Consider the following 17,171-nt stretch of genomic DNA (forward strand, 5'->3'; position numbering starts at 1 on the left):
ACCCGGAAACGCTAATTATCTTTGCATCCAATAATTATTATAACCTACACAGGAAACAGTATCTTCAGCTGTTCGGTAATTTGTCAGAATGAAATTTAACGTCGGATGTCAATCTACTTTTTAAAGCATGTTTATTTGAAAAAAATGAGCTTTGTTCACAGCTCTTCTCTGTTCCTTTTTTCCTAAAGGCTGCCACCTGTTTCCTTCACGTTCTGCTCCTGTTTTTTCATGACAGGTACTTTAGAGGGATGACAATTTCTCTCCCCACCCACCCCCCAAAATCCCCACATCCAGCTCATACAAATGCGGACGACCGAATCCTAATGAAAACTGACTCTGTCATGGGTTTCCACATCCCTAAGTAGTAGAGACAGCACAGTCTGAAAAAGAGGACGTGACAATAAAATGTCTCCAAAGATGAAGAAGGCCACTTTTGGTTTCCAGAACAGAACAGACTTGCTCACGAGGCCCACAGGCTCAGCTGACCACCAGGATCCACTGGATCTTTCTGTCGGGAGGACTGTCGCTCCATCTAGGACATCACTGGCATCCCCTGGTTCATCAGCTGTGCTCCCAGGGCTCCTCAGCTACAGCAAACTCTCGAAGCTCTCAGCTTGCCTTTACAAGCAAAGCAGGCCCTCAACGAATGTTTGCAGAATGAATAAATGAATGAATGAATGACGAAAGAATGATTACAGAAGAGGTCAGAGCAGCCTCACAGACGTTAACAATATTTTAGCATGTCACAAATACTCCCACATCTCTATTGGTCCAGAGCAGCAGTACTTACTTTCAGTTAGGCTGCTTTTAGGATAAGAAAACACGAAAAAGGTGGGAGACGGTCTTGAGATGATATGAGCTTAACAGTTTCTTTGTGCTTCCACATTATATAAGGGATTACAAAGGCAAGGTGTAGGGCTGTCCTACGGAATGATACAGACTCAGTGCACTCGATGTTTATGGGAAAAGAAATCAAGAATAAAGTTTTTTAAAAGCAAACAAACATTACAGATGCAACGCTACTGTTAGTGATTATTTTGTGCCTACCAGGAAATGACTAATCAGGCCCACCTGGTTGTCAACCAGGAACCCAGGTCTACCATCCTCAGCAGGTGATTTTTAACCCCAAAACACATACAAGCTCATTGTACCAAACATCACTGGGAAAAGAAAAAACAAAACACCAAGTCACTAACTCTACCAAAGAACTGAACTGAACCAAGTCATAATTTTCCCATAGGGTACTTCACACCACAAAGAGCACCTCCAAACTTTGGGGCAAAATATCCTTTTCTGTGGCTTAAAGGTTGCAACCTAATAATTAAGAATGAAGTTTTCATTGTTTACCAAGCACAGAAATATAATAGCCTAAAGATGCCTAAACAGTGCCATAATATTTCCTGATTTTTTTTCCATTTAAATCTGAAACAAGAACTAAACTCCATAGACATAAGTTTATAGATACGGAAAATTTATTTCTAGATCCCATGGAAATTTAATGGAGTTCATAGAGTTGTTGTGTTTTTTCTCTTAAAGACACTAGACATAACAGAAAATCCATTCCTGGAGGACTCAAAGAGTAAAAATACCACTGTGAAAATTAAACTAGATTCTAATTAATGCTTAACTGTTTACAGCCCCCAAAAAAGTGTTATTAAAACACTCTGTGTAGTCAAACTATGATTCTAAGACTGTTTCAGAGCTTCAGATAGGAGATTTCAAACGAGATTTACCTATTAAAGAAAGATGAGAGAGTCAGACAAACACTCAATTCCGGATATTGACAACCCCACATTTGGTGCATCTTTTTAGGAAATAAAAGTGATACAGGAAAACTCGAAGTGGCTATACACGGATCAGGCTGTCAATGTGCCGTTGGACGCAACAACAAGATCGAAGGCAGTCACAGCCCAGCAGGGGAGAGTAAGGCTGCTTTGGGAAACCAGACGTCTGTACGGTGAAACGACGACACCAAGCAAAGTGGTGAGTCAGGATCGAGTGCAATGGGCGACAGGCTCACAGTAAGTGAATTTCATGGAGCACTAGTGTAACTCTCACAAGGCTGAACGTGTAGGTCTTAAAACACTGCAAGGGTCTAAAATTCCAGCGACCCTCAAAATAAATGGCCTCCAGACCTGCAAGTTACCTGCTAATGCTCAAATTAGCAGCAAAATAAAGTTAAGTAACTTACTGGAAACATTTCCCAAGAGGTATTCATAGAAAAGAAAGAAAGAAAAAGACAGGGCAGTGCAGAATTCATAGCTATGCATGTAATATGTGTTATAGTCACTTCACACAGAGCAATACTGAAAAGGGAGATTATAAATGGATCTGTGCACAGAGTTCAGGAAGAACCTGAAGAGTCCATGACTTAAAAAAAAGTTAATATGTAAAAGCATATAAACTTAGCATGCTATATTTCATGGCAAAGTGACAAATGCTATTCAAAGAGAATTGGAACTATGACTCTCTTGACATTTAAAAAAAGTGAGAAAAAAAAAAGCACAAAATTCCAGAATACCTCCTAAAAGCCTGAAATTTTATATATATATATATATATATATATATATATATATATATATATATATATATATATAAAATTTTGCTTATCTTTGGATTTCTGTGAGGTTCCCTTTTTTTGCTAAACAAGAAATGCAACTTGCACTGACAATGCCAGATGGAACATGCTCCATCCTGCTTGTGAGTTTCTGGGTAAGAGATTAAATCTTCAGCACAAAGAAGAAATAAATGAGTTCCTGAAAAACAGTCACAACTAAGACTGACAGGCAGGACCAGAAGTGTGCATATAACACTTTGTCACACATCGTTCTAACATACCATCACTAACTGCTGGCATTAGGCAACTTCTTTCCTCTTCAAATTACAAGATGAGGAAACAAAGGCATGCACACATGGTGCAGCGTGGAGCTTTCAACTTCTAACGTGGAAAAAAGCAACACCAGAGAAGGAAAATGGCAGATTTATGCATTCAGTTTAGAATCCATTTTTTTTCTCCAGGACTCTTTCAAAGGTATTAACTGCTCTACTACACTTCAAAATCCCAATGACCTTAGCTCGCAAATTGACAAGGAAAAAAAAGAATTTAACTACTAGTGACTGGCTTTCCAGCTATCCAGTTTGCCACCTCTTAGGACATACCCCAAGGGTCAAGACAGCTTATGGTACAGACATCTTTGCAGATATGAAGGTGGTGAAGGACTTCATTTCTACCTCTAAAAACTTCTATCAGTGGCAGTAGGAGAAATGACAGCCACCCACAGGCCACCTTCTTCTTCGATCCTTTCACTGATGTGCGCACCCATCCTAGACTAGCTGAGTATATACCTGAGAAACATTAGTGTTAAAATATTGCCCTTTACAAAGACTGGTAGATGGGGCCAAAGTGCAGAAAGCGACAGTCTTCCCTCGGTTTGTTTCACTGTTAGTGTCACAGTTTTTAGAGCTTCCGGTGCCACACGACAATCCGCACGCGGTGAGGACAAATTCCGCTCAGATGAAACCCAAGTCAAATAATTCATCCTTCTACAGAGCACGCTAACGACAGCTTAACTGGGTCACAGGTTTCAATTCCCTAGTGTCCAACGAAAGTCATTAGAGTTCTCTAGAAAGAAATATGTACAGTTGCTAAAGGGACCGTCCAGGGTATCGTCTGCAATTATTCCAGTTAACTGGGTATCAATGCTTTGCCTATGGCTGTTATTTGGTTCAATGGCAGAATAAGGCGATGCTTTTAACAATTTGCAATTGAATTCTACACACACACACACACACACACACACACACACACACACACACACACACGTACGTCAGGCACGTGACCCAAAAAATACAAAACAAAAGCATAGAGGGCTTTGGTGGGAGGGAAGGGGTTCTAAATAAATTAACATCTTTACAGATAAAACACTTGGATTGCAGAAATATCACTGAGGTTTTTGAGAAGGCCGTGCATTGGTTTGCATGCTAGAAGGTAACTTTTTTGAGGATTTCTCAGCAGACTGCCTGCAACCAGGAGACGAGGGCACTCCAGAATCTAGCTGGGAAGACTTGGATTTGCGAGCGGACAGCAGGGAATGTTTAGCAGAAGCAGGGTCCTTGGAGGCAAGCTGCTCTTTTCCAACTGCACTCACATTTGGCTGCTGGGAGCCTAGCGCCTGGGAGCCTTTCTCTGCCTTGTCATCCACTGCACTCTTAGAGACGGACTTGACTGAGCTCCCGCCCACCTTCTTGGACAACAAGGTTGTCTTGCCAAGATCCGTCGACCGCCGGGTTTCCTTCTGTCTCAAGGCTGACTTGAAGAAGGACAGCCCCTTGTCCTCCGACTTGCTGTCCCTCTTCAGACCGGCCTTCATGTTCATGCTGGGGGAGCGCAGGCTGGCCATGGAGGAGCTGCGGACGTGCTTTCCGTCCCCCCTGCCGTCCCCGGCTCTGGCCTGGCTCACGCGAGGCGAACTGGGTTTGGGGCTGGAGGTGACGCTGGCTCTGTCGGAAACCAGGCTCTGTCTGGAGCCCTCTCTGCTTAAGCTCCTGTCTGAAGTCCTGCTCTTCCCAGGAGGGAAGGGGCCCCTCGGGGCAGGGCCTGAGGCTTTTTTGGCGGATGAGGAGGAAGCACTGTCAGTGAGGGAAGAAGCTGACTTCTGCTTCTGGAGCAAAGGAGATGACACGGAGTCCTGGGACTTGGGGGAGGACTCCTTTTGGCGGGCAGGGGAGGAATGCCGTCCACTGGCCCTGGAAGAAGAATCGGCTTTGCTTCGGGAGCGGGAGGGCTTTACAGAAACTTTTACAGGAACAGGAGAAGAAGGGGATGTACTGGAAAGAGATGATTCCTGGCTGGCCAAGACTGGTCTCCCCTTCCGCAAGCTTCTGTTTGGCTCAGGAGCGCCTCTGGAGCCGGGGGATCTGCTGGCTGTGCTCTCCGATTTCTTTGCGAGGGAGTCTGGCTGGCTTGGAGGTTTCACCTCTTTGACTGGAGAGCTGTCTACAGAATCGCTCTGATCCACATAAGCAATCTGGTTATTGTTATCAAATGGACCCGATATGGGGGGCAATGGATCCCCTTGTACTGAGCTTTTGCTCTGTGTGTCTACAACACTGGAGTTCAACTTGCGGGTGTCTGACTCGTCTTTGAACACACCTTCCATGACAGCCAGAGGGGCCCGACCCACAGCCTTGTGCTCCCGTCGACTGTGACTATCGCTTGAGTCCTGGTAACTGCTGGACAGGTTCCTCAAGCTACCAAAGCAAGAGATGGAAACCTTGTCGTCCACTGCTTCCCCGATCTTCTCCAAGGTAGAGGCGGAGGTGTGAATCGGAGAGTCCCCTGAGAAGCGGGAAGGGGAACTGGAACGCATCTGCAGCTTAGCAGACAGGGACCAGGAAGGTCTGATGCAATTTTCATTGACGGCCAAGGGGCTGGTGACAGAAGATCTGGATGACAAGCTCTGGCGCTGGACGCTTCTCACGAACGGTCGAGTTGAGAAACCTCCTGAATGCAGCAAAGAGAGTGTCGTTAAGCTAAACCTACCAAATGTCCTTACTAGGACCTCCATCTAAGACGGTAGGAAATCAAGGGGTCTGGGGTCAAGGAGCAGTCATGTGATTTTAACGCTTCTGAGCCCAGTTCCTTTACCTTGAAATATGGGCATTCTAACTTGGGGATCAGCAAACCACCTTCTTGCTCGACATCAGGGGTCAGCAGACTTTTCCTCTAAAGGCCCAGACAGTAAATATTTTAGGCTTTGTGGGCCAGCTGCTCAACTCTGCCACCCTAGTGCGAAAGCAGCCGCAGGCAACACAAACAAATGGGCGTGGCTGTGTTCCAATAAAACTTTTTTTTTTTTTTACACAAATAAAGGCAGGGGCCATATTTGGCCTGTGGCCTATAGTCTGCTGACCCTTGTTGTAACTCACAGAGCTACTATGAGAATTAAATAAAATCTTAAAAGTCCTGTGCCCAGCAAGGCACCTGGCACTGCACAGCTGCTCAATAAATGTGAGCTACTTCATTTACAGCTTCTTCATCCTATTAAGAACACTGGGGCCCACAGCAGTGCAGTCCTTGCCCAAGATCACACAAACAGAGACAGGGCTAACACCAGAACCGCAACCCCTTCCCCCCAACTCAATGCCACAGGTAGGCGGGCCTGTAATCGTTGACTATGAAAGCAATCAGTGGAAAGCCTCCAAGGAAAACATTCATAATTAGAACACTATACTCCTATTTTAAGTGACTTAAAACTTCCACAGAAAATATTCTAAATTAAATTCTCCATACACTTGATGCTGTAGCTGTGGTATTAATAAAACTCTGTCTGGATGAGATCCTAAGAGATAGGCCCTGTTCTGTGGGCACCACCCAGCACCACTGCACGATGATGGTGCTGATATCCATTTCGCCAACTACACCGTTTAAAAACAGACCGGAGCCAAACCATATCTAGGCTTACTGTTAAAACAACAGTGAATTCTAGGTTTAAAGGCTGTGTTGAAAATAACCTCTAAATAATTAACAAGCCAAGGTTCACTGGTCAGTTTTTCATAAAATGTCAGGAACTACAGACAGGAGCTTCACAGTTACAGCCCAAGACTCTTTTTCTACAAAAAAAGAAGCAACAGCCAGAAGCAGGGGTAGAGCTGGAGCTGCGACAGAGCTCTCGTCTGGCCTGCCTCTTCCAGCCTCCTGAGCGCCACTAGGAGTGGCTACTGGACGTGATGGAACTGCTGACCACAGAATGAGGCTTGCTGGGGGATGAGTCACTGTCCTCGTTATAGAAGCTGAGCTCACTCTCCCCTGCTCCTCCCAGCTCTCAGGGCTCCGGCTGCCCGACCCTCCCCACACCACCTGGGGTCCCTGTGAGAACCGAGGGCTGTTCCGCCACTACTCAAGCGGCAGCTGAAGGCAGAACACTGGAGCTCAATTTTTATCAGATTTTCAAAGCTTTTATACTGTGACTATCTTCAAAATTCCTAAAAACTACCTTGATGCAAAGGCAACAGCTTTTGTTCTAGATGCTCTGCACCCACAAGGGCACACCACAGACCCTCCAGGGGAGACAGCGTGGTGGGAAGGCGAGAAGCCGAGCGAGTCAGGAGCCTCCACGCCAGGCCCCGCACACCAGGCAGCCCTCGGCAAACCACAACCGCGCTGAGTCCCCTCACAGCTGCTCTGAAGATTTCAAACAGCGCTTTGGAAAAAAACAGACATTACTGTACAGAGTTAAAGCCCCAGCCTCCACATGAGACCTTCAAAGTGGAAAACAACGGAGTGGAAGGAAGAAGTGCTAGGTCACAGAGGAAGAGCAAATGACCCTGTTATATAAAATGCTCCTCGACATGAGGGAGCCCGTGCTGTGTCCGTGAGTTGCCATTTTGGAAATCTGTCACCGAAACCCAGACCCACCATCATCTTCACTCCTTTCCCCAGTCATCTCCACAGACTCAGACAGCGAGGCTAGGGAGGTGCGTCTGGAGGAAGCTGCAGAGGTCACGCTGGCCTGCTTGCTCCCCGGGAGACGGCTCACCCAGTGTTCACACAAGGAGGAACTTGTGGAGCCTGCAGGAAAGGAAGTGGGCGCCGAGGTCAGGCCAGAATCCTGCCTGTGCCACACACGCCCTCACCAAGGGCTGCTGCCCGGGCGGCGGGGGACCTCACCGCCAGGTCAGCACTAACTCCCAGGCCCACGCTGTGCCCGCTCGAACGTCGCCTGTTGGGATGAAAAGGACAGACGCTCACACACGTTTGCAGTAATAAAATCCAAGTACAGGGATGGCTACTTCGGAACGCAAAGTCCGAGTCTTAGTGCTGGCAACAGAATGGAACAGATACAATCGTGCATATACTCATCTATTCTACAAACATTTATTAAGCACTACACCCCAGGCACTGTTCTAAGCACTTGCAGGAATACTTCTGACACAGAGGGAAAAAAAGCAAGCAGCAGTGTACTGTTATCTTCTAGGCCTGTGTGGTGGAATTTTTAAATCATTTTCACAATATTAATATATAAACACACACACGCATGCACATACAAGGCCACGTGCCATTGTGTCCTGTCTGTTCCAGGGAGGCCCTTAAATATATACTGGAGCAACAGAAACTGCTCTTGAAATGGAGAACATGAAGACACATGACTTTCTAGAGTAGATCTCAAGAGGGTGTCATTTCTGAGACTATCTCAGACTCTGGAAAGCACTGAGGGGCGGCACTAGAGCCCTGGAGTTCCCACTTTCTGGGAACTAAGAGCAGCTACGGACAGACGGCTGTACTGGGTGGGGTTTGACTCCAGCAGGGCTCACTCTGCTTCAGCGATGCTTCCTTTTAGCGGCTTCCAACTTAGCCCTCGCACGCTTCAAGGGGAGCAGGGATTAATAACGGATCACACACTGCCATGTCCCAATCCTCTGTCCTATTCTCTAAACTCCAACTCTGCATTAGGAAGCATTCGCCCCCCTGTTCGGATTGTGTGTGGCTGCACCGACGTCACGCGTGGGTACTGGTTCCTGCATTTACTAATAAGCACAACAGGCTAGATCCCGTCAAACTAAATCCAAGCCATCTAATATTTTTATAGCCTTCCCTAACAGAATAGGCCAACCTTAGTGGAAAAAAGAACGATTTCTAATGGTGCTTTACCCTTTACAAAAGGATTTAATGCACATTTGCCTCACAACGACCCCATGAGGCAGGTAGGATCAGTACACCCATATTACAGATGACACATATGTGGCTTGGGTGGGACATGCTCGAAGATAACCCGACCAAAATGTGGCAAAGCCAAGTCTTAGTTCTATTTCCAGTCCCTCGACTCTGAGAGCAGTGTGCTGCGCTGCTTCTTAGCTCCCTCACTCGTTTATTTACTCCGTAAGTAAACACCACGAGCGTGCTTTGAGCCAGGCTCCACTCCACCTCCACGGGAACTCCTGGTTCACAGCTGCTGGCACATTCCACCCCCATTTCCTTTAACTGCAACCATTCTGGTTTCCAGATTAAATGCAAACCTGAGAATTAATCTGATCCAACCAACAGCATCATGAGACCTCCTGGAGAAGTTCTCTGGACCATCAACTACAATTTTCTGCTCTCAAAACAAACCACCCAAAGAGTAGAGTGGCCTTACCTGCCACCGAGCTGTTGGCCGACCATGACGGTATAGCTGTCCGCCTCTGGTAGAAGAGGATGTACGCCGTCTGCGTGCAGACCTCGTCTTCCGACAGCTGCTGCACGTCACTGTCGTCGAAGCAGTACCAGAGGCCGTCCACGGAGTTCTTGCAGTATGCTGCCAAAAAGAGCCCACCAGCGATCAGCACCAGGGCAGCCGCAACGGCCACTCCACTTGACCCACAGACACCATGCCTTTGGCTCATATAATTAATTCAAGAACTTTTTAAGGCTGCAGATAGTAATACAGAAAGAGGTAAGAAATCCAAATTCTAAATCACACTCAGGCAAAATGTTTCAAGAAATTCCAAACTATTCCAAAGGGATGAAATTCTATTTAATTTTAGAAAACACAATATACTTCTTTAAACCAGTGGATTTCAACCAGAGATGATTTTGCCCCAGGGGACACATTTTTGACTGTCACAACTGGGGGTGGGGGCGTGGGGAGGGTAGGATGCTAGTGCAATCTAGTGGGTAGAGACCAGGGGCGCCACTACACGTCCCACCATGCGCGGGACAGTCCCCACAATACAGAATTACCCAGCAACAATGTTACTGTACCAGTATGCAGAAACCCTGTTTCAAGCATGTTGTAACAGTTTAGTGTTTCTTAAAGTCAGAAAACAACAGAACTAGAAATGATGATATTAATGAGAGCAGTAGCTAACATTTGTTTAGCACTTATTATGTGCATCTCATTTGATCCTATGAAATTTGTTCTATTATCATTGCCATTTTACAGAGGCTCGAAAAGATGAACCAGCTTGCCCAAGGTCATGCAGCTGGTGAAGGGCAGGGGCCAGCTCATTACAGGATTATCTAGTCCCTAAGCTTAAAGCCTTATCCCACCCTGCCTCCCTCAGAGGTAGCACAAATGATGCCTGCTGGAAGGCCCCTGGCAAACTGAGAACACTGGAGCTCATGAATGCATGCGGCCTTCCCTCCAGTCCAAACTCTAAGCTGAGATAAAAATAAAGAGCACTCAAGTACCAGCGAGGACACAGCTTAGCGTTCATGGAGACACGCCATCCTGTGAATCATCAAGGAGTGTGATAAGCTTGATCCAGAAACGTACACTCTTACAATTCTTTCTAAAAAGACCCATTTATTGGGGTGAAAATAAACGAGTGCTGGAATATTTAGCTGAACGCTGGAACAGGCTCAGTAGGGCCCCAGGGGCAGGACACATAAGGCCCCGAGTGGCACCAGGAGTGACTCCCTCGACAGGCCACAACCACTTTGCTAAGTATGGACTCCGAGGAGACGAAAGGGACCCGGAAGAGGAAGGGCTATACTTCTGCTCTTCTTTTTCCCGAAAAAGAAGAGCAGAAGAAGAACCTTTGACTGTAGGGAGGAAAGTCGTCTGCAGCTGTGGACTCACTGGAACCAGACGGCAGAGAAAGGGAGACACAAGCAGCAAATGCAGCTGGTAAAAAGCTACTGCTTGGTCAGTGGTGTCATCAGGCTTGCTGGATGGACGACCCAGCCGGTGAGGGGCTGCTATTCGGGAGCGGGAGTGGGAGGTCTGTAAGGGGGAACGCGCCCGAGAGGAGGTGACGGAGCAGCCTGTACCAGCTTCAGTCCGTTTCTCCTCAGGATGGTCTGTCCTCCGTCACGGTGTGGAAACTAAGGCAGCACAGGGACTCATGAATGGGTCAATGACGTATTTATAAAATAATTCTATGTGCTTTTCTTCCCAGCGCTATTTTCTGAAGTATTTCCTAGACCAGTGCTACTCAAATTGTGGCTCACAGACCGGTGCCAGTCCATGAGATAAGCACCACAACGAGGTAAGCATTTAAAAACATTCATAGCAATCTGATACTGTATGATACTTTTATTGTGTTTTTGCAAAAGTACTGGTTCATGAAGAATTGGACATTTTAAAAAAAGGTTTAAGAAATTTTTTTAAAGGTTCCTCATCACAGATGGTTTGAGAAGCACTGTTCTAGACTCCTTACACAAGTCAGCCATACATGTACCATGTAATTATAGTTAGAACCAGTGCAAAATAAAAGAACACATTAAAATAAACACTCCAAATGAAAGCTTAAAAACAAGATATCTTTAACTCAACAATGCTGAGGTACTTAAAATGTTCTCATCAGAAAAGCAGCCGTATGGCCTAAGCACGGGAAAGGGATGCTTACCACGAGCCCCTCGTCGGTAACAGGCCCCAGGAGGCAGGCACGAGCACTTCTGCCTCCCTCACATGGTCGCCAGGTTTGAATAAGGTTACCCACCTAAGGTCACAGAGCTAGGAACACGTGTCTAGCTTCTAACCCATACTCCTCTCCCTAATTTGTACTGCCTCCAAGGCAGTTATGGGTTTCCGGGCACTTTCCAGAGTCTATGCTATACAAAGAGCAACATGACAGGTGAAAATCTGGCACTGTCCGATTTTCCTCAACAATTTCTTGCTAGAAACCACACAACGTGCTCACCCGTATTTTCCTGAGAAACACTGTTACACACAGGAGATTCTCTACCAAAGCTGAAGCTACATGAACACCAACCAGTGACGCTGGCAAAGGCACTACTTCACCAGCTCATTAGTGAAATTAAATTCCCTCTAAGTCCCTTTCGATTCTCAGAGTCCCTGAGTATATAACTCTGTGACTCAGTATGGAAGAATGCAGATATGACCGGGAATGCCACAAAAGCAAAATCCAACTAGACACACAACACTTATCACACAAGTGGCCCCCCAAAATATAAATATAACATATGTAAGACACAAAATACAGTATTAAAATTTGGCTTAAACCAAAACACGAGGTAAAACATACTTAAGCATTTAATTAATATTAACTTTGTCTTCTACGGACTTTTCAATAGATCCTCTGTCCCCTTTTTCTCCTTCAAGTACTTCCGAGGGCAAGTAGAGGCCATCCAAACGGCTCCACTACGAGATACGCTCCAGGTCGGGATGATTCCTCTCACAAGTGACTGCGGCCGGCAGCGTACTGAAAGAACTAGAACTAAACAGGTTTCGAGAACAAAAGATTGTTGTGTCCAGTCACACTCCACGTCCCCTGTCTCCCGAGGAAGAGCAGGTTGAGAGAGTAACTGTGCTGGGCCAAGGAGGGGGTCTGGGGCCCGAGAGGCTCCTTCACCATGTTGCAGGGGTCTCAGGGTTAACTGCCGGGGAACAGTCTCCCAGAGACTGAAACACCAACTGGCACAGCCTACCCTCCTCTACCTCCCCCTACCTTTATGAATCACTAGCACCCTGGGGTCTTGCTGCAGAAACCACTGAACTGCAGAAACAAAAAGTCCCAGAGAAGTGTTCATGCCAAATAGGCTGAGTGAGAAGGATGCAGAAATCTGAGTCCTGGCCACCTATACAGTAGGAGGACCCTCACATCAAGTCCCCCGACATACAGATGTCCAAGCAAGAAGCCCCCAAATCTACCTGCCTCCCCAGCATGCATGAAAGCCCTTAACCCAATAATTCCATTTCTGAGACTCACTCTCAAGGAAATACAGAATTAAAGTACAGAAAAGGTGACTACACACAAATATGTCCATCAGTTATCTTCAAAGTTAAAAACCGGAAACAATATATGTGTTCAACAATGGGGAATGGTTATATCACATTAGAGTTCCATCAACTGAATATTCTTTGGTCATTAAAAATAATATTTACAAAAATTAAGCGTCTGTTGGGACTTCCCTGGTGGCACAGTGGTTAAGAATCCGCCTGCCAATGCAGGGGATACAGGTTCAAGCCCTGGTCCGGGAAGATCCCACATGCCGCGGAGCAGCTAAGCCTGTTTGCCACAACTACTGAGCCTGCGCGCTAGAGCCCATGAGCCACAACTACTGAGCCCACATGCCACACTACTGAAGCCCGCGCGCCTAGAGCCCATGCTCCGCAACAAGACAAGCCACTGCAATGAGAAGCTCGTGCACTGCAACAAAGAGTAGCCCCTGCTCGCCACAACTAGAGAAAGCCCGTGCAGCAACGAAGACCCAATGCAGCCAAAAATAAAATAAATAAAAATAAAAACAAACAAATAAATTTATTAAAAAAAAATTAAGCGTCTGCCCCATTAGCCCATAAGGGCCTCACGTGTAGGCAGCAGGTTACTAATCCCAATAGCTTCTCCTGACCCTCCAGGAGGAGGCCGCTCTGACCACTCTCTCCTCCAGCCCCTGCTCTGTTCACACTTCAACCACAGAACCTAATACACATCCTGCTCCTTCATTTTAAGTGTACCTACACCGCCTCAACCACTTGATTACACTCTTGGAAGACAGAGGTCGAGATCTTTTCATTTCCAGTGTGTCTCTGATGTGACACAGCCCAGTGCAAGCAGGACGTAGAGGAGGTGTTCCATAAAGGTTCACCTGAACAGAGCATTGGACATTTAAAAAAATGGCCAATCACAACAGTATAAAATAATGGCCAGAACGTACAGAAAAACACTGGAAGGAAACACCACATATCAAAATGTCACCTACATCCAATGGGATATTATCAGCCTTAAAAAGAGGAAATTCTGACAGACGATGCAAAGTGGGTGCATCTTGACTGCATTATGCTAAGTGAAATAAGCCAGACACAAAAGGACAAATACTGTATGATTCCACTTACATGTGGTACCTAGAGCAGTCAGATTCATAGAAAGAATGGTGGCTGCCAGGGGATGGGCGAGGAGTAAACAGGAAGTTACTGTTTAATGGATGCAGAGTTTCAATTTGGGAAGATGAAAGAAACTCTGGAGATGGACAGTGGTGATGGTTGCACAAAGATACGAACGTACTTAATGACACTGAACCGTATGCTTAAAAATGGTTAAAACGGTAAATTTTGTTGTGTATATTTTACCACAGTTTCTAAAAATGTTACCATTTTTTGAGCACTAATCTCATGGGTTATTTCTGAGTGATAATCTCGTGGGTTGATAGCACTGTTCCGTCTGTCTCTCTCTAGTCTCTAAATTTCATATGATGAGCACTATTGCTTTGACAAATGAAAAAGTAAATTTAACCATACAGCAAAAAGAAAACCCCTTCCAAGTCACTTGAAAGACACTATAAAAGTGGTTCACAACCACTCCAAATAAAAGAGATGTTAGGTCCTCAAGGAAGCAGAGCAAAACCTTAAACGGGGCATGCAGGTGAGGTCAAGAAAGCAAGTCCAGGGTGAGCCAGACGATGTCACCCATCTGCACACACCATTCCCTGCTTGGGTCAGAGCCCGACCAGACGATCTAACTCAGGGCAGAGAACCAAAGGATGAAAACTGCCCTCACGGTTGGCACACTGCCTGCTGGAAGAGAAAGCGAGGTTCTGAAGCAAAGCAACCCTGTCACAAGCAAAACATGTCGGGAGGAATCGTCAGCACAGGCGCCCGGCCTCTCGCGCTGCAGACCTGTGTAGTGCCCCCCTTGCATGGTGCCGTGATGATTGCACACAGCATACAGGTCATAGATGTAGTCCTCAGGGTCCCGCCCGAGTCCGTAGGGCCGTCTCCATGGAGACCAATGGGATGGCAAACTCCAGCTGCTCTGGCTTCTCTTAACCACGTGAGGTGTCATGTCCAGGCCAGTCAGAGGGAACTTCACCATGTTCTGAAGTTTCATACGCTTGTCTCCTTCCTGTGGCAAGAAGAAAAACAAGTTCTGATGGTATTTTCGTGCAAGCAGATGGTAGATCAGTTTAGCGTGAAAGGCAGACCCTATCAACTGAAGTAGGGTTGAGTTACCTATCTGATGTTTCCAAAGACACATACAACACAGGGAAACAGATTAACAGTTTTATCTAACTGGAGGAACAGGTTTTAATATCACCAAAAATGGAACCAGCGATGATCTACATATAAGGGTTAATGAGCCTTCATTGCCTTACCTGATAAAGGGTTCATCCTGAAACCTCTGTCACGAAAGAGGCATGAAAAGTAATGGAATAACAACATATGTGAAGGGAAAGCACAGTGCTGGCACAGAACAGCCATTCACAGAACAGGGACTCTTTCCTTCCCAACTCCTCCGACAAATTAACAGTTAACAGTGACTTAACTTAATATAGTCATTTAGTTGACAATCTTGGGCAATCTGTATTTCCCATTAAGCCCACTGGGAAATCCAACCATCAGTTGAGTAGATATTTACCGAATGTTTCCTGTGTCTATGGGAGCTTTAAAAAATTAATCGGGCACAGGTAATTCCCATCCCAAGGAACTATGGACCTACTAAGGGAAGAAAAATGTTCCTAAGAGAAAGGTAGGATGGGTCTTGCATGGTCAGGAAGGTCAGGCTAAAGAACCTGGACCTTGTCCTGCAGTCAAGGGAGAAGCGCTGAGGCTTTGAGGGAGGAGGTGATGCCATCAGAGCTGTCATTAAGTAGTGCCCAAAACATGGTAGAAATGGAAGAGCAGTGTAGGTTACGAAACCAATGAAAAGACACTGCAACTGCAACCAGCTCGGAAGTATCAGAAGTTGGAACTGGCAGGATGACAGCAAGAATGGGGAGAAGGGGACACGTACAGGAGGCAGTGGAGAGGCACAACCAGGCCGAAGAGGTGACTGCCTAGGTGACAGGGAAAGAAGAGTCAAAGATGACACTGCAGTTTTGAGTTGGGGCGCTGGAAGGGTGATGATATGTCTTCAAAAGAAACAAAGCAAAGGAAGCCAGTCTGTGTGTATGGAAAGAGACAGAGAAGCTGGGTTCAAACCCTCAACTGGCTGTCCCCCTGAAAGATCCCAATGGAAGCGTACGGCTGGGACACTCAGGGCAAGTGCCCACTCCTCACTACTACAGGAGCTGGACCCCAAACCTGTGTGTGAAAGGCCACCCTGGGGACCATGTGCACGCCCCCGACACAGTCACTTCATCAGCCAGCCCTAGACATCTCTCAAGTCTCTCCAGGTCTCTCCACCTCCACTGCCGCAACTCCACTGCGAGCCATCGGCCGGCCCCCGCCCCCGTGGAGACTGCAAAGGCCTCCTTCAGGTCTCCCTGTCTTCATCCTTGTAGCCTCTAATTCTCCACACAGCAGGCTGAATGGTCTCCTCCAAGCACAAATTCGGTCATGTTGCTTCCCTGCTTCAGAATCCCACTCTGCCTACAAGGACTGCTTGGACGACCATCCCCTGCCTGCTCTTCTACCTCAACGTACGCCTTTCTCCCCCCGACCCCCGGAGCTGCAGCCACACTGGCCTCAGCTTTCAGCCTCCTGCACACGCTCTGCACCCGCTGCTCCCTCAGCCACTACACATGTGCAGCCCCGCTCCCAGCTCACCCCGTACAGGCCTCCTCCTAATCTTTCAGATGCAAACTTTCTTACGCCAGGCTCAGACTCCTCCAGCGTTTACCTCTCATTTACCTCCCTTACAAGGGGGCTGCCCAGGACAACTCTAACCTTAGGAATAGAGAGCCTCTGTGGGGAAACTGACTCACAAAGCAACACAACTCAAAGCAGATTTTCTTTGTATATATTTATGACTCATCTCCACAACTGTACAACTGCTCCTTGGAAGCAGGACAACACCCGTTATTACTTTAGGCAGAAATAGAATTCTACCCACCCCCAAGAAAGGCGCTCAGCTTTTTTTTTTTAATCCCAAAGTGCACTTACTTGAGCACAACATTTACAAATCTGAAGCAAATCCTCAGGAACAGAGTAAAATACCTGCAGTATGAACTACAATGGTGAGGATTTAAAGGGCCACAGGACGCGCAAACTGCTCTGGGAAAGAGCAAAACACATGGCCCCAAACGCAGGGGCAGATGTGTGTCTGCGACAACACAGGATCACAGGATCAAACAGGGACACCAAAGAGCTCCCCGCCCAACAGCCCACCAGTAAGGGGCGAGAGAAACTTGGTCGCAGCTTTTTTCCCTGTGACAGAGGGTTTCCTTACCTGTCGAAATCTCTTTAGATGTATAATGAGCACATCAGGCAGAGTCCAGAGGCTTAAGGTAATGCTCCCCTGCTGCAGCTGCTTACAGTGCGGGCAACGCCAGGCGTCATCTGGGGCAAGCT

The 17,171-nt window shown here is 46.8% G+C and overlaps 1 protein-coding gene across 2 annotated transcripts in view; it reads right to left on the reverse strand.

The window, feature by feature from the left end:
* The window catches only part of USP31 (ubiquitin specific peptidase 31), a 114,038-nt gene that overhangs the window by 41,054 nt on the left and 55,813 nt on the right, over positions 1 to 17,171 (reverse strand). The window contains exons 12-16 of one of the 2 annotated variants that reach the window (XM_060031892.1): positions 17,050 to 17,169; positions 14,559 to 14,784; positions 9,135 to 9,293; positions 7,418 to 7,570; positions 4,149 to 5,503 (exon numbers count right to left, since the gene is read on the reverse strand). In XM_060031892.1, coding sequence (XP_059887875.1) covers positions 4,149 to 5,503; positions 7,418 to 7,570; positions 9,135 to 9,293; positions 14,559 to 14,784; positions 17,050 to 17,169 — 2,013 coding nt within the window. Of the gene's footprint in view, positions 1 to 3,782; positions 5,504 to 7,417; positions 7,571 to 9,134; positions 9,294 to 14,558; positions 14,785 to 17,049; positions 17,170 to 17,171 lie in introns of those variants that run through there. The other variant, XM_060031891.1, reaches the window with a different exon arrangement.

The sequence above is a fragment of the Delphinus delphis genome, chromosome 15 (assembly GCF_949987515.2).
Source record: "Delphinus delphis chromosome 15, mDelDel1.2, whole genome shotgun sequence".
Taxonomy (NCBI): Eukaryota; Metazoa; Chordata; class Mammalia; order Artiodactyla; family Delphinidae; genus Delphinus; species Delphinus delphis.